General features: G+C 54.9%; 3 protein-coding genes across 7 annotated transcripts; 2 read left to right on the top strand and 1 right to left on the bottom strand.

Moving 5' to 3' along the window:
- The first annotated feature begins 200 nt into the window (after positions 1–200).
- Positions 201–6,177, top strand: BCL6B (BCL6B transcription repressor). Of its 2 annotated transcripts, XM_040243568.1 has the most exons (9): positions 201–288; positions 836–1,026; positions 1,265–1,486; positions 1,597–1,941; positions 2,202–2,326; positions 3,090–3,254; positions 3,335–3,465; positions 3,581–3,718; positions 4,120–6,177. In XM_040243568.1, exons 2-9 carry the CDS (start codon positions 848–850, stop codon positions 4,234–4,236), a joined length of 1,422 nt encoding a protein of 473 aa, XP_040099502.1. In that variant the 5' UTR covers positions 201–288; positions 836–847; the 3' UTR covers positions 4,237–6,177. The 2 variants fall into 2 exon arrangements, with proteins under 2 accessions (XP_040099502.1, XP_040099501.1); XM_040243567.1 differs by lacking the exon at positions 201–288 and having other exon boundaries at positions 313–1,026.
- Positions 6,178–8,547: 2,370 nt separating this feature from the next.
- SLC16A13 (solute carrier family 16 member 13) lies at positions 8,548–12,379 on the top strand. Of its 2 annotated transcripts, none has more exons than XM_040243565.1 (4): positions 8,548–9,199; positions 9,349–9,492; positions 10,123–10,860; positions 11,533–12,379. In XM_040243565.1, exons 1-4 carry the CDS (start codon positions 9,001–9,003, stop codon positions 11,727–11,729), a joined length of 1,278 nt encoding a protein of 425 aa, XP_040099499.1. In that variant the 5' UTR covers positions 8,548–9,000; the 3' UTR covers positions 11,730–12,379. The 2 variants fall into 2 exon arrangements, with proteins under 2 accessions (XP_040099499.1, XP_040099500.1); XM_040243566.1 differs by having other exon boundaries at positions 8,868–9,216.
- A 285-nt stretch (positions 12,380–12,664) lies between these two features.
- Positions 12,665–15,383, bottom strand: SLC16A11 (solute carrier family 16 member 11). 3 transcript variants are annotated; one of them, XM_040243564.1, is made up of 5 exons: positions 15,210–15,383; positions 14,437–14,644; positions 13,971–14,114; positions 13,038–13,805; positions 12,665–12,943 (listed from the first exon to the last, which is right to left on the bottom strand). In XM_040243564.1, the coding sequence occupies exons 2-5, from the start codon at positions 14,636–14,638 to the stop codon at positions 12,714–12,716; spliced, it is 1,344 nt and encodes a 447-aa protein (XP_040099498.1). In that variant the 5' UTR covers positions 14,639–14,644; positions 15,210–15,383; the 3' UTR covers positions 12,665–12,713. The 3 variants fall into 3 exon arrangements, with proteins under 3 accessions (XP_040099498.1, XP_040099496.1, XP_040099497.1); XM_040243562.1 differs by lacking the exon at positions 15,210–15,383 and adding an exon at positions 14,874–15,106; XM_040243563.1 differs by lacking the exon at positions 15,210–15,383 and adding an exon at positions 14,879–15,054.
- Between the last annotated feature and the right edge of the window lie 287 nt (positions 15,384–15,670).

The raw sequence follows: 15,670 nt of genomic DNA, 5'->3' as shown, positions 1-15,670 counted from the left end.
AATCTCCTCCCCAGTACCAATGTCCCTCCCTCGGTTCCACTTTCAGTGGCCCAAGACCCCTTACGTTACGACCACCCAAGCGTTTCCGAGGTCCCGCCCTGGAGCCGGAGACCCCGCCCCGGGTTCGCCATCTGGAGAGCGAGGGAGGAAGGAAGGATACAGACCCAGGCGTTCACCCCACCTCCACCCCCGCCCCCGACATCCCGGCCAGATAAAGGAGCCGAGGCCAAGAGGGGAGAGAGACCCCGCCCCCTTGAGAAGAGAAGCTGAAGCCCCTGCAGGACGGGGGTAAGAACCAGAGACTGAGGGAGGCAGACTCCTGGGTCCCTTAAGAGGGTCGGGGCTTGTTGATAGTAGGAAGACCGAGGCCCAGAAATTGGGCTAAACTAGGGATCCAGGACTAGAGAGTGGAATTTCGTGGTTCGGGGAAGGGAGCTTGGATTGGGATATGGAGGGATGAGGACCACAGGTCGTCTGGGGTCTCTAGGCAGGATTGTACACCTGAGACCAGGCGCGCGGTGAGGCAGAGTGGGAAATGAGGATACTGGAAGGGCATTGGGAGTCTAAGTAAGGGCGCTGCGGACTGGATTCCCAACGCTTGCCATCGACGCAGCGGTGTGGGACACTTCAACTCGCTCCAAGCGCTGTAGAGTCTTAGAGGAGGAAATCGGACGATACTGAGGTTGAGGGCTGACAGAACGAGATGAATCAAGTAAAACTGCGTGAGCCGGGGCCGGGGGCTTTCCCCTGCGCCTTAGGAGGAAGAGGCAAACTGCGGAAGGGAAACCGTCTTGGGACGACGAGGATCCCTGAGCCCTTTCCTTGGCACCCGCAGGCCTCCGTCGCTATGGGTTCCACCGCTACCCCGGAGGGAGCGCTGGGCTACGTCCGCGAGTTTACTCGCCACTCCTCCGACGTGCTCGGCAACCTAAATGAGCTGCGCCTGCGCGGGATCCTCACTGACGTCACGCTGCTGGTTGGCGGGCAACCCCTTCGAGCTCACAAGGCAGTTCTTATTGCCTGCAGGTTCGAGGGGTGGCTCATGGAGTGGGGTGGGACCAAATGGAAAAGGGGGCGGAGCTATAAGGTCTTTGGGAGGACCCGGAAGCCAAGCCTTCCAAAAACAGGAGGCGGAGCGACAGGGAATTGAGGGCGGGGTGAGAGTCAGGGAGGCGGGGCTTCGTGTAGGGGCGGGGCTTTCGACGGGGTCGAGTTCCCCCTTGGTTCCCCAGCCCCTAACTCGACATATCTTCCCTCTCTCCAGTGGCTTCTTCTATTCAATTTTCCGAGGCCGTGCAGGAGTGGGGGTAGACATGCTCTCCCTGCCCGGGGGCCCCGAAGCCGGAGGCTTCGCTCCCCTTCTGGACTTCATGTACACTTCGCGCCTACGTCTCTCTCCCGCCACCGCACCAGCAGTCCTCGCGGCCGCCACCTACTTGCAGATGGAGCATGTGGTCCAGGCATGCCACCGCTTCATCCAGGCCAGGTGAGGGAGCCCCAACTTGGTGTTCCTCGTAGGTGAAATGGCGTCCCAGGTGTCAAGGGCAGAGGCCAAGATTAGGAAACAGCACTAATGTCCATTGCACTTTTTCTCAGCTATGAACCTCTGGGCATATCTCTGCGGCCCCTGGAGGCAGAACCCCCCACGCCACCAACGGCCCCTCCGCCAGGCAGTCCCAGGCGCTCGGAGGGGCACCCTGACCCACCTACTGAATCTCGCAGCTGCAGTCAAGGGCCCCCCAGTCCACACAGCCCAGACCCCAAGGCCTGCAACTGGAAAAAATACAAGTTCATCATACTGAACTCTCAGGCCTCCCAAGCAGGGAGCCTGGCGGGGGAGAGTTCTGGTCAACTTTGCTCCCAGCTCCCCAGTGGAGATGAGGCTTCCAGCAGCAGCAGCAGCAGCAGTGAAGAAGGACCCATTTCCAGTCCCCAGAGCAGGTACAGAAACTGGAAACCACCCCACCCAACCCCAACCCCAGAATTTGTAGCAGTAGCCTCAGCTCAAGGGGCACAACCATTGGGCTTGGATGATCAGTAACAGGAAGTGAGAGAGTGGGCTTCACCTTAGGGAGCTGGCCAGAGGCCAGGCTTACTTGGTGAGGTGGGCCCTTGGCAATACAACTGGATAGGGTACATTGGTCAATACCCCATCATATGATGTCTCCTAACCATTTTTCTGGGCCTTGACATCTGCCTAGGCTTTCTCCAACTGCTGCCACTGTGCAGTTCAAATGTGGGGCTCCAGTCAATACCCCTCATCGGCTCACACCCCAGGCTCCAGAGACCACTGGGTCACCTTCTGGGAGGGGTCATCCACCACCAGGTAAGAGCCTCTCCTTCTACCCCCTTGGCTTTTCTCCTGTGGCTACTCAAGGCCAGTTGGGGCCAAAAGACCTCAGGGAAGGCCTAGTCCATTTTCAAATTAGAATCACCTAGAGAGCTTCTTTAAATCCCATTGCCCAGGTCACACCCCATGGATCAGAATGTCTGCAAGTGGAATCCAGGCAGCAGTATTTTTTTAAAGCTTCCAATGAGCAGCAGTGTTTGGCAGCTTCTGGCGTGTTCCCATCCAGGGCTGAGTGGTCAGCCCAGGGCTGGCAAAGCCTCTCTGGCTGGCAAGCTGTCATCCAGGCTGGTGCAAGAGAGAAGAGAGGGGGTACTTCCCTAGTGGTCCAGTGGCTAAAACTTCATGCTCCCAATGCAGAGGGCCTGAGTTCAATCCCTGGTCAAAGAACTAGATCCCACAGGCCTCCACTAAGACTGATGGAGCCAAAGAAATAAATATTTTTAAATAATAAAAAAAAGAGAGAGTGAGAGAGAAAGAGAGAAACAGAAACTTCCACCCATAAGTAGGGGCCTCCACCTCCTACCACCACTATTGGTGTGATTAGCAGAATACTCTCAAATTATAAAGACATTGAGACAGATCCTGGCTTGTCCTCTCAAATAACAACAATGTGACCCAGAGCAGGTCAAATGAGCCTCAGCAGCCTTAACAGTAAATTGGAGGCAAAACAAAACAAAACCTGCTACCCTGTGGTCTGAGAATTCACTGGTATTGTTGTCATGACTCACCCCGTCCCCAGGAGGTGAATTTTTCAGCTGCCAGAACTGTGAGGCTGTGGCTGGGTGCTCATCGGGGCTGGACCCCATGGCTTCTGGGGATGAGGACAAGCCCTACAAGTGTCAGCTCTGCCGGTCTGCCTTCCGCTATAAGGGCAACCTGGCCAGTCACCGCACGGTGCACACAGGTAGGGGAGGAGCAGGGAGAGAACCCTGGACCTGGTGCCCACTGCTATTCTCCTTGACCTCCCTTCCTCCCCGCCTCCAGGGGAAAAGCCCTACCACTGCTCCATCTGCGGAGCCCGCTTTAACCGACCGGCTAACCTGAAAACGCATAGCCGCATCCATTCGGGAGAGAAGCCCTATAAGTGCGACACGTGCGGCTCGCGCTTTGTACAGGTACGACAGTTTCAGAGCCTGATCGCAGGCAAATTTGCGAGAGGGCGAGGTGGGCCGAATAGGGGGGGGTTCCGTCCCTTCCAGGGGCGCGGCCTGAGATTGCCTCCTTCCCCAGGTAGCGCATCTGCGCGCGCACGTGCTGATCCACACCGGGGAGAAGCCCTATCCTTGCCCCACCTGCGGGACTCGCTTCCGTCACCTACAGACCCTGAAGAGTCACGTTCGCATCCATACCGGAGAGAAGCCTTACCACGTGAGTCCCCGACCTGGCCTAGCCCAAAGCCTTGGAATTACCTCCTGTTTACCGACGAGCGGGGCTCTGAAAGGAGCGGGCCTGGAGGCTTTCGATCGAGGCTAGGTGGGCGGTGTCCATGTGAGAAAGGGGTGGGGCCGGAGGTAGGGGTGGCAGGTATGGAAGTTAAGCTCCTGGACGGGGCGCAGTCCTGGAGAGGAGGTGACAGGTGGAAAGACGCTTTGCTGAAGGGGGCCTCCTAGGCCTTCCCCAGAGGATTTGGGAGAATGTGGGGACTCAAGGGGCTTCCCTATATCCCCAAGAGCTTCTCTCAGGTGGAGCGCTGGGCGGTTCTCCCTCGCTCAACATCTGAAAGGTGGTCGTGGGTGGGGAAAAGACCTGACCCGGCTGTCATCCTACAGTGCGACCCCTGCGGTCTGCATTTCCGGCACAAGAGTCAACTTCGGCTACATCTGCGCCAGAAACACGGAGCTGCTACCAACACCAAAGTGCACTACCACATTCTAGGGAGGCCCTAGCCGAGTGCCGCCCCGGCCCCACTCCCTTCCCGGAAGACGGAAAGCTGCGGCTCACGCCTGGGTTCGCTGCCAGGCTTGGGCGTGGGGGTGTGCGAGGCCCCTGGATATCAGCGACGGCCACCACCTTTAATTTCTCACTGCGGGGAGCAGGGGTGGGAGATCCTGGCCTGATCTGCCTCTGTTTTGCTGGTCAAAACCTCTTCCCCGCAATCGATATTGTTTCTGAGCAGAGAACAAGCTAGGAGCTGGAGGAGCGGAGAGACTGGAAGCCTGATTTCCTTAAGGAATCAGGCCTCCACCTGCAGCCCCCGTCTCATTTGATTTATCTGTAAATATAATTTATTGAGGCTTCTGGGTGGCACCAGGGCCTTCATACTATTGCATTTCCCATGTCCCTCTTCTACAAGTGTGATCAAAAGTGACCTGAAACTTGGAATGTGAGGTCACAGCTCTGCTGGCAGAGATTAGCACTTGGCTGCCTCCTTTGGCTTGAGTGTTTTATATTATTATTGTCTTAACTTTTACCTTTAGAATTGTTCTTTTCCCATGTGCTTGTTGGTTTGTTTAAAATGGAGAAAAGGGTTCCCTGTGCCCTGCCCCTTCAATTCTAGGTCTGGAACCTTTATTTGTTCTAAGGCAGCTCTCGGAACATGTGAGTTTGTGGAACTGGGTCAGGAACCCTCTCGAATATTCTGAATATTGTAGGTTTTCTAGCAGGCTAGCACTGGATGTAGACTTTTTCTGTCCTTCAAGGAACCTATGATGAAGTGGGGGTAATATATACCTCCTGGAGGCAGTGAGTGTGGGGCCTTTGTCAGTCCTGGAAGTTGGGGGATGACTTGAGAGGCTTTCTCTTAGGCCCCTGACTGTCCTATTAGACTGGCCACCTAGGTTTGGCTCCATGGTAGTTTTGGCTATCTGATAGAACTCACCCAGGAGCTTGAGTTGAGCCCACAATCCTCCCACTAGGGCCTGTTCTTACACGAAGTTGCTCCCTCTATGCAGGAGAGATCTGCAATTCCATATCAAAAATGATGCAATCTTTTCTGAGTCTGCCCAGTCTCTAAGAATGCAATGACCTAGGGGAGAATTATCTTGAGTAAAGACTGTGACCTTTCCTTTACTGCAGAGGCATCTGGGTTAGAATGTTCCTTGGGGGTCCTACATGAGATGACCTCTTCTTCCTTTAGTAGGTATTTGGACATCTTCTGGCAAGTGTCCAGATTTCAGAGATTTCTTTGCCTCTAGAAGTCACAGGTGCTTGGTAACTTTCTTACCTTAGAAAAGCTGAGTCTGTGACCTGGTCTTCTTGTCACTACATTGCTGTCTGGAACCAGTGAAAGCACTAGAACCTTCCACAAGGACAGAAAAGGGGCTGAGTTCCATTATGGATTTGCTGTAGTTGGGATTATGATCGAGATTAGTGTTGGAATTAAAGCTTTAAAAGATTGACTGATGGACCATCTAGTTGACCAAGTATCCCGTAGGATTAAGAGGCTGTTTGAGGGACACAGTCTCTGGTGTAGGCCAAGTAGGTAGAAAGTTAGAAATGGGTTGCCTCTTAACTGTGTGGAGCGTCTAGAATGTTAGATGATACTCTGAAGTATTACAGTCCTGCCCCTGTTGCTCTGGGGCCTGTTGGTTTAGAGACATGGGGTAGAGGGTAAGAAGCACTTTGAATTTGTGGGATGGAGCTTCCTCAAGACAGGTCAGTCCTAGTGGCTGTCACTTGGGGACTGGTTAGAAAGCTACTCTTTTCCCTTTCCCTCTTAACCTCAGTGCAGAATTGAAGGAGGGAGGGAAAGCAGAGGAAAGAGTTGAGAAGAAACTATATATATATATTTAAGCAGATTGGATGGGCAGGTGGAGAGTGCCAAGGGGTGGAGATGTTAGATCTTGCAAGATCAGAATCATGGAATAAAGAAGCCTCTCTGTGCTGCCTGTTGTGTCCTGGGTTCTTGCCTGTGGCGATCTGGGGACTGGGGAAAGAGGGTTCTTCCTCATGGATACCATCTTGGATTCTGTGCCCATCCCACTGTCCCATCCATTTTAAGCGGCCCTTGTTCTCCCCTTCCCTGCCCTTGCCTTCCGGCTCATTGTGTAGGAACCAGTGACTTCATGAAGTCTCTCCGGAGCCACCTGCATCCTGCTGCTCTGAAGTCACTTCCTGCCTGAGATATGGAGGTAGCAGGGAGAAACCAGGAAGCCACAAATAATACCAAGATGCTGGGGGATGCATCTGTGCAGGGGAACTTGATGCTTGGGACACCCCCTAGCACCACGGAAAATGGTTAGGACTTGGGTCTCCTAAGGACAACAGATGCTAGAGGTGGCGGTAAGAAGACCATGTGTTTAGAGCCAGTGTGCCAGCGCTACCTGTCCCCCAGCAGCGATGTCTTGGAATCCATCCAGTGCCTAGTACTCGATTCTCTTCCACCCTTTCTCTTGTCCTGTGTGTCTTGGTGCACAGCTTTGTTCTGCCCAGAGGGTGAAGGGTCACCAATTCTGATAAATTACCTCCCTCTTGGACTTAAATTCCTCATCTGTGAAATAAGTCCATTAACATGGAAGGAATAATTTCCTTCCAACATTTATAGTTTGTGGTTGTGTGTCTCAGTCTTTTAAAACCCGTGACATGGGTTAGATGTTTTTTAAGCACAAAACAAACTAAAGGAAAACCTCCCTTCCCGTCCCTCTATGGCTTATCCCCTGTTTAAAATAAGACTTGCTAATATTACTTATCTCCTGCTTCATGTGCATGCTAAGTCACTTCAATCATGTCTGATTCTTTGTGACCCTATGGACTATAACCCACCAGACTCCTCTGTCCACAGGAGAGATTCTGGGATTCTCTAGGAAAGAATACTGGAGTAGACTGCCATGCCCTCCTCCAGGCGATCTTCCTGACCCAGAGATCTAACCCACATCTCTTACATCTCCTGCACTGACAGGCAAGTTCTTTACCACTAATGCCACCTGGGAAGCCCAAGGCATTTTAGTGTATAGATTTTCTAATTCAACCCCCTGACAACCTAAAAGTAGGAACTATTATTAGCCTCAGTTTACAAGTAGGGAAACCAACTGAGAGATTCAGTATCTTGGCCAAGTTAATAAGTGAGGAAGCCAGGACTGGAACTACAATTTGATTCTACAGACTGTGCTCTTAACTATTATGTTATATAGCCACACCAACTTCTATATCTTTGATATAGTCCCTACCGGTCAAAGTTCTGACTCCACTTACAAAAAAAAAGGAGAGAGAGAGAAAGAAAGAAAAAACTTTTGGGGTATGACTATTTTTATTTCCCACATATAAAAAAGTATAAGGCTTTTTAAAATTACACAGCCGTCCTCCCCACCCCAGCCCCACTTGTTTGACCCCTTGAGCTCAGATTTCAAAGTCAGTGTTTTAAGGAGCTTGAAGCCAAATCATTAGTGCTACATAAGGTTGGAGGAACTGGGTACTGGTTGGGAAGAAAGGGCTGATTGTACCAGTGGTCATGGCTTGTCTCTTTTAGTCTATCCCATCATGGGATCGAAAAATGTGGTTCAGTTCAGTTCAGTCGCTCAGTCGTGTCCGACTCTTTGCGACCCCATGAACCGCAGCGCGCCAGGCCTGCCTGTCCATCACCAACTCCCGGAATTCACTCAGACTCACGTCCATCGAGTCAGTGATGCCATCTAGCCATCTCATCCTCTGTCGTCCCCTTCTCCTCCTGCCCCCAGTAGGAAGTGGTTGTTACTGGAGGGCAGAGGGAAAGTTTCCAGCCCCACTGAAGACGGGTGCTGGTGGGGCTCTGAGTGAGTTCACAGATGCACTTCCTCTGCCCAGTTATTTTTGGTCTCTGTGACCTGTAGGTTTCCTGTTAGTGGGAACAGAAGGGACAGGAACAAGTTCCCATTACAGAAATACATGCCAGGAATCCAACAGCCCATTCTCCTTTTTCCTTGGCCTCTGAACCCTCTCCGTCCAGGCATCTAGATTTAATCTTATCTCATAATCGCTCTACGCCCCCCATCCCCGCCCCGCGTTTCAACTCCTGGACCCCTTATTAAATATGTTTTCCTCTCCTGAACCAGCTTATCCACCACCAACCCCTACGGACTCCTTACGTGCGCATCTCTGTGCAGAAGCCCGATCAAATTAGCCCACTGGGTGGACAAGGGACCGAAGCTGCAGCAGGGCACACTCCTGGGTCACGTGTGGCCCAACTATTTGGCCTCCGAAAGTCCCCTCTCCACGCATGCGCCCCATTCGTTGTCCAGTACAGGCCGGGTTCTAAACTCCGCCCCGCCCCTCTGGCTCCGCCCCCTGCTGAGGAGTCCCGAGTCCTTATTGGTGAGCTTCGGACAGGGATGCAGACCCTGGCTGGCCAGGTGCTAACACTTTCAGTGATAAAATGGATAATCCACCTGGAGACGGGCGCACCTCAGGGGTGGGGCCCAATTCAGCCCCCTCCCCAGTCTGTCCCGCCCAGGCCTCAACTCCAGATTTGAAGCCAGCGGAGCCACGCCCCCCGGCGCTGAACGTGGGGGCCAGCGCGGGCCTACTCTCCCCATTATAATCGCCCCCACTAGGGGAGAAGCGCAGGCGTCTCACGCAGCCTCTCTGCAGCTTTCAAGCCCTCGTTGGTACTTTCCTCTCTGCCACCCTCGCCTCTCCGGCGCGGCCCCGAGCTGTCCGGCTGGGTGGGTGGGCAGAGGTGGAACGACCCGAGCTCCGCTCCCGAAGGGGCTTAAAGAGGCAGCCCTGTTACCACCCAGATGGCTTATAGGGCCGAGCCCCCCGACGGGGGGTGGGGATGGATGGTGGTGCTCTCAGCGTTCTTCCAGTCGGCGCTGGTGTTCGGGGTGCTCCGTTCCTTCGGCGTCTTCTTTGTGGAATTTGTGGCGGCGTTTGAAGAGCCGGCCGCGCGAGTCTCGTGGATCTCCTCCATAGGAATCGCGGTGCAACAGTTCGGGAGTGAGTGCTGCGCCTAGGTCCGGAGTCCTGTGTCCCTCGACCCTTGGAAGGGAGTGGGGGATGCGGGGACAGTAGAGGACATGGGGAGGGGAAGCGGTGCTGGAGAAGGACGCCTGAGATTTTCTCGCAGAACTCTTCCTCTTCTCCAGGTCCAGTGGGCAGTGTGCTGAGCACAAAGTTCGGTCCCAGGCCTGTGGTGATGACCGGGGGTATCCTGGCTGCACTGGGGATGCTGCTCGCCTCCTTTGCTACCTCCTTGACCCACCTGTACCTGAGTATTGGGTTGCTTTCAGGTGAGACCCTGAGCAGGGCCGGTGAGGCAAAACCTGAGTCTTTTTGGCCTCAGGATATTTACCTTCTTCCTGCTCCTTCCAAAGACAGGGGAATCTCTCAGAGAAAGTTTTAGCTAGCACCTCTGCCTGGAAGGGAATTCTTAACAGAGGTAACTAAAGTGATAAACAGGTTAGGGGAAATCAGGAAATTCAAAGATGCAAGGCAAGAACTGGTGGAACTGGAATGTAAAGGAATGAATTACTGTAAAGTTGTGTAAGATACTGTGGCCGTAAAATAAACATCATTATCCTATTTACAGATGCGGAAAGTCTTTAAAGCTTATGCAGTTTGGCAAATGAATTTCACACAGCCAGCAATGGTAGAGCCCAGGTCTAACTCCAAAGTTCTGTGGTAGTGACTTTACAAACAGTGTCTCTAAGCTTCCAGAGTCTGCTAAGTTATATTACCTCCATTTTGCAGATGAGATTGAGGTCAGGAGGTTAAGGTACACAAGGTCATACAGCTAGAAAGTATCCAACCAGGGTTGTGATTTAGGCCTGTGCTCCACTTTGTTGCTGGGCAGTGTTGGGATGACTGGGTGTTTGAGTTCCTTAAGGGGTCCTCAACCCCCACTTCTTCCTTTTTGACAGGATCTGGCTGGGCCTTGACCTTCACTCCAACCCTGGCCTGCCTGTCCCGTTACTTCTCTCGCCGGCGATCCCTGGCCACCGGGCTGGCACTGACGGGCGTGGGCCTCTCCTCCTTTGCTTTTGCCCCACTCTTCCAGTGGCTGCTCAACCACTATGCCTGGCGGGGGGCCCTACTGCTGGTGTCCGCCCTCTCCCTTCACTTAGTGGCCTGCGGTGCTCTTCTCCGTCCACTCTCCCTGGCTGAGGACCCTGTCGTGGGTGGCCCTGGGACCCAAATCACCTCCCTCCTGTGTCACGGCCCCTTCCTCCGTTACACCGTTGCCCTCACCCTGATCAACACTGGCTACTTCATTCCCTACGTGCACCTGGTGGCCCATCTTCGGGACCTGGGTTGGGACCCACTGCCCGCTGCCTTCCTCCTCTCAGTGGCGGCTATTTCTGACCTCGTGGGGCGTGTGGCTTCTGGGTGGCTAGGTGATGCTGTCCCAGGACCTGTGGCAAGACTCCTGATGCTCTGGACCACCCTGACTGGGGTGATACTGGCCCTGTACCCTGTGGCTGAGGCGCCCACTGGCTTGGTGGCCCTGACTGTGGCCTATGGCTTCACATCAGGAGCCCTGACCCCAGTGGCCTTCTCCGTGCTGCCTGAACTGGTGGGGACTGGAAAGATATACTGTGGCCTGGGACTGGTACAGATGGTAGAAAGCATCGGGGGGCTTCTGGGGGCTCCTCTGTCAGGTAAGGGGAATAGGATTTCCAGGTGGGCCATGGCTGCTGTGTTTTACTATGGGGGGGGGAGGGGAATTGACATAGTATATGTTAATACTGCCCTCTGCCACGGTAGATACACAGCCCATATAGTCAGTCACAGCAGCCTTGAAACAGGTCTGGGGGAAAGAAACTGGGGCTGTGGAAAGATTAAGAGGACCTCTGAGGCACCCTTGGCAGTGTACCTACAGCTGGGGTTTTCAGAGGATTCCGCCAGACATAGCATGCTAGTGCCTGCCTTTTCCCTTGGCCCACTGGGCCCCAGGCCAGGGGCCTGAGCCGTCTGGTCAAAGTTCCCCATACTTCAGAAGCCAGAACCTTCAGACCCTTAATGTTTTCCTCTATTAACTGAAGGCATGGAAGGGAAAGAAAGGCACAAGTGTGGCTGACTCAATCTGTATCCCCAAATCTGGGGATGCCCTAAACTGGCTAGTTTGGCAGTCCTTTCTGAAGGCAGGAAGGTGGTTGAAGTGACATTTTGAGGGCCCTTGGGAAACCAGAGTTCTCACGCTCACCCAGTCTGAACTCTTCCAAGATGATGGGTTAAGGAACATTTTCATCCCTCCACCCCAAAATGTGTCAGAGCCATCAGTCCTAGGAAACAGATCACCCATGTGTATTCTTTTTCTCTTTTGAACCTAGGCTACTTCCGGGATGTGACAGGCAACTACACAGCTTCTTTTGTGGTAGCTGGGGCCTTCCTTCTGGCAGGAAGTGGAGTTCTCATCACTTTGCCCCACTTCTTCTGCTTCTCAGCTCCTACCTCCAAGCCCCAGGACCTTGTAACAGAGGCACTGGATACCAAAGTTCCCCTGCCTGAGGAGCTGGGAGAGGATTGAACTCCAAGAAGGGGCAGACAGACCCACAAAACAAGAGGTTGGTGGCTCCAGGTCTTCTGCCCCATCTTGGCACCCAGAGAACCACAGTGCCTTAAGCATCTTGATCTGCACCCCCTCCCCGCCCCTCAGAGCAGGCGTGGGGCTCCTGCAATGTGTGTGCCAACCCTTTGTATTTTCTCGAGGATTCTTGTCTCTCGTTTGCTCCCACAACTTTTTCTGAAGGATCCAGGAGTTCAGCCTGCTCCACCGAGCTGTGAATCAACCGTGGAAAATCAAAGGCCAAGATACTTATCATAGTTTTTTTACATGTGATCTCTAATGTTGTCCTCCTTGGAAAAGATCTGTCTTTGGGATAAAACTGAATAAGAAAACTGGACAAAACTCAGAACCTCAGAAAGTGCTTGGGCCCATAAGCCTGAGTGGGCTGAATGGGGTCAAACTGGGGAGTGGAGGGGAGGTATCCAGGACCTCTGGTGACCCAGAGCATTTAACCCTGGACTCTGCTCTCTGGACCACAGTTTCTCCCACTTGCCCCCAGACTTCCCTCTTTCCTACTCTCCCCTGTAACTTAGAAATTAAGAAAATGGTGTGAGATGTGGGGGAGGGGTGCTAGTTTGGAAGGGAGAGATAAAGCTAAGAGAGAAGTCTGAGATGCTTGTATTTTCCTCAGGCCAGTAAAGGGGGACTGAAATGCAGAAAGACTTATCTGGGAAATGAAGATGGGGCAGCTAGCACTCATGAGCACCCCTCTGCCTCCAACAAACCTGAAGCAGACAGACAGGGAGTGCCTCAAAGGTTTCCTGTTATAATGGCAAAGAGAAATGGACTGACAGGATAAACACCCTGCCTGCCATGGCTTAGGGGGATCCTGTTCCCATCAACCAGCTTCTCTGGATATCTTAAGCAGACTGTTTGCAGCATAGATTGCCTAACAATTGGAACTTGCAGGAAAAGCAGATAAAAAGTCTTTATTGGGGGAGGGGCTCAACAAGTGGTGTCCAGAGTGGAGTGAGGGTCTCCCGGGGAGAGCAGGGCAACCTGAGGGACCGGGAGCAGCTCCCCCATCTCAGGGGGTGGAGTGTCTGGACGGGAGGCCGGACGGCAGGAGGGCAGCGCCTTGGGCAGCCCCATATAGACGAAGCTGCCAGAGAGGATGAAAGAGCCGCACGTGAGGAAGGAGGCAGTGAAGTCTCCGGTCTCATCCCTTAGGAAGCCTGAGAGGAGAGGGAAAGGAACTTAGAGGCCTGGGTCCCCAGTTGCAGGTGGGGGGTGAGGGTGGCGAGCGGATCTGCTGGCTCTGGCCCTTACCTGACAGGGGAGGGCCTAGAAGCCCCCCGAGGCTCAGCAGCAGCATCACCAGACCGGTGGCCTGTACCACATTTCCGATGCCCACCAGCTCCGGGAGCACACAGAAAATCAACGGGGCGTAACTTCCGGCGCTCAGGCCGTAGACCCCAGCCGCTGCCAGCAGGGGGCCCCCCCAGCTGTCTTTGTTCCCCACCACGGGCACCAATCCCACCGCCAGCAGCCCCAGGCCTGTCAGAGCCCCGAATACCGTCAGCAACCGCGGGAGGGGCACCCAACCCTGGTCCGCCAGCCACCCGCAGAGGAGCCGAGCGCCGATATCCCCCACCGCAGCCGCCGCCACCACCAGCGCCGCCCCATACCCGCCCAGGCCCCGATCTAAAGCGTGAGGAGCCAAGTGCACGTAGGGGATGAAGTAACCGACCCCCACTAAGGCCGTGCCTAGTGTCAAAACTAGGAAGGCCCGGTGTCTGAAGAGGCCGAGGCCGAGGGCAGCTAGAGGGCTTCGAGGTAGGGCCAGGGGGTCTCCAGGAAGCGCCAGGGGTCGTAGCAGGGCGCCACAGGGGGTGAGGTGGAGGGTGACGGCTCCGAGGAGGAGCAGGGAGCCCCGCCAGCCAAAATTATCAAGGAGGAGCTGCAAAGCAGGCGCCAGGAGCAGCGAGGAGGCCCCGTTGCCCGTGAGTGCCAGCCCCACGGCCAAGACTCGACGGCGGGAGAAGTAACGGGAGACGGTCCCCAGCGCAGGGGCGAACACCAGCGCCCAGCCGGAGCCTACGAATGGATAGGACCGGGTAAAGACAGAAACCAGGGTTTCCAGGCCCTGCCATCCTAGCTCCGTTTCTCGCAGGAGGCCCCCGCCCTCTCGGCTTCCCTACCCGACAAGCTCCTATTTCCACCATCACCCCCTTAAGAACCCGGGTATCCCTCTCCCCTCACCAGCAAGGACGCCCAGGCCAAGGTAGAGGTGCAGCAGACTGCGGGCGAAAGCCGAGAAGACGAAGCCGAGCGAGGTGAGGACGCCCCCAACCATCACGACGGGGCGCGCCCCCCAGCGGGTACTCAGGGCACTGCCCACTGGGCCTGAAAGGGGGCGGAGTCAAGGGAAGGCACGCCCCCCGGACCCCCAAACTCTCTCGAACACTTCTCATTGGCTGTTTTCCTGGCCTAAACTTCTTCCCCGCCTTATAGCAACACCACCACCACCAGCCTGCCCCGCTTCATCTCAAGGCCCACTCAATTCTAGAACTTAGAATTTTAAATTCGACCTAGGTCTGAAGGTCGAACTCTAAGGGTCGACTTTTCTTAGTTGTTTGTTAACTAGTCAAGGGTGTCCTCTACCACTGCTCTCACGGCACTTCCCCCCACCCCAGTTCCTACCTCCCACCTCGGGGCCCCTCCTCACTGGCTGCCTGCTGCACTGCCAGGGCCAGGGCGCTGACCCACGCCGTCTCCAGAGCGTTTCGGTCAAAATACTCCGCGAAGTCAGGGAAGGCGAGGCCCAGGGAGCGTAACACCCCGTAGGAGAGCCCATTCACCGCGAACCCTGCGGCTGCCACCACCCAGCCCCAGCCCCCGTCCGGGGGTCCGGTTGGCTTGGGGGTCATCACCTCCTGGGGAAGGGGGAACATCAGAGAAGTCGCCACATCTGTGTCTCCTTTATGGATCTTAGCATACCTGAGATCCAGCCCTGAGCACGACAGGACGGAGGCGGGGGGCGGGGGAGGGGCGGTGTTCGGGCCTAGGGCTAGAACTCCAGGTCCGCGCCGTGCAAGAGCGGGCTAACAGCCAGATCCCCCAATTCTGAGACTCCCCCTCCCACACACACCAGGTTCCCCTTACCCGACCTCTCTGGGCGGTCCGGGGGAGGGGAAGGGCGAAGAAAGGCTCGGCCCGGTTTTCTCCCCGCTTCCCCAGAGGGCGGGGCCTTAGAGGGGAGCAAATGCAGAGACGGAGCCCAACTTGGACCGGCTCTCAAGGTAAACAGAGAGCGCCACAGGGCGCCTGAGCCACCTGGGACGCGCGGGCGGGGGGATGGGGACTGTCGAGGGCGGGGGCAAGGTGAGACAGCCAATCCACCGAGCCGAGTCCCACGGGGATTGAATTATCCATTTACACCCCCAATCCCGAGGAAGGGAGGGGCGAGGAATGAACACCTCCCCGCCCATGCCCACGCACCTGCAGCTGGCTGCGCACCCGGGAGATGCATGGATTGCAATCGCCAGCCTCCTCAACGTTGGTAGGCAACGCACGGAAATAGGGGTGTCCTCCCAAAGCCTGAGGGGATGAGTAGCTCCAACGTTCTCAGGGAACGTTGCTGGAGAACCTGGTAAACCTCGGGTGTCAAATCACAGACCAGTACATGTTGCGTGCTCAACGACAATACGCCCTCCAGGACAGAGAGGAAGGAAGAGGACTTCCTTGTGATGGGCCAGGGACATAGACACGTCATGTTGCATCTTCACAATCACCCTGTGAAAAGGTGTTCCCTCCATTTTACAGATGAAGTCACTGAGACTTAGAGAAGTTATGTGATTTGCCCGAATCGCCAAACTTAAAAAGAAAGAAAGAAAAATATTTGAGTTTGGGTCTGTCCGACTGTGGAACCATCCAAGAACAGACCTACTACTGAAATAGAA

Source organism: Oryx dammah, unplaced genomic scaffold (genome assembly GCF_014754425.2).
Source record: "Oryx dammah isolate SB20612 unplaced genomic scaffold, SCBI_Odam_1.1 HiC_scaffold_8, whole genome shotgun sequence".
In the NCBI taxonomy this organism is placed as follows: domain Eukaryota; kingdom Metazoa; phylum Chordata; class Mammalia; order Artiodactyla; family Bovidae; genus Oryx; species Oryx dammah.
Note: the sequence above shows the minus strand (reverse complement) of the source record. Positions and strands in the feature narration are given on the sequence as shown.

Coding starts and splice junctions, on each gene's coding strand:
- BCL6B (XM_040243567.1), top strand. CDS start 704: ATGAATCAAGTAAAACTGCGTGAGCCGGGGCCGGGGGCTTTCCCCTGC. Junction 1,027..1,264: donor GCAGTTCTTATTGCCTGCAG/GTTCGAGGGGTG, acceptor CCCTCTCTCCAG/TGGCTTCTTCTATTCAATTT. Junction 3,466..3,580: donor GCGGCTCGCGCTTTGTACAG/GTACGACAGTTT, acceptor CTCCTTCCCCAG/GTAGCGCATCTGCGCGCGCA.
- SLC16A13 (XM_040243565.1), top strand. CDS start 9,001: ATGGCTTATAGGGCCGAGCCCCCCGACGGGGGGTGGGGATGGATGGTG. Junction 9,200..9,348: donor CGCGGTGCAACAGTTCGGGA/GTGAGTGCTGCG, acceptor CCTCTTCTCCAG/GTCCAGTGGGCAGTGTGCTG. Junction 10,861..11,532: donor TCTGGGGGCTCCTCTGTCAG/GTAAGGGGAATA, acceptor TTTTGAACCTAG/GCTACTTCCGGGATGTGACA.
- SLC16A11 (XM_040243564.1), bottom strand. CDS start 14,638: ATGACCCCCAAGCCAACCGGACCCCCGGACGGGGGCTGGGGCTGGGTG. Junction 14,115..14,436: donor GGCAGTGCAGCAGGCAGCCA/GTGAGGAGGGGC, acceptor GCCCCCTTTCAG/GCCCAGTGGGCAGTGCCCTG. Junction 13,806..13,970: donor TGGCCTGGGCGTCCTTGCTG/GTGAGGGGAGAG, acceptor ATCCATTCGTAG/GCTCCGGCTGGGCGCTGGTG.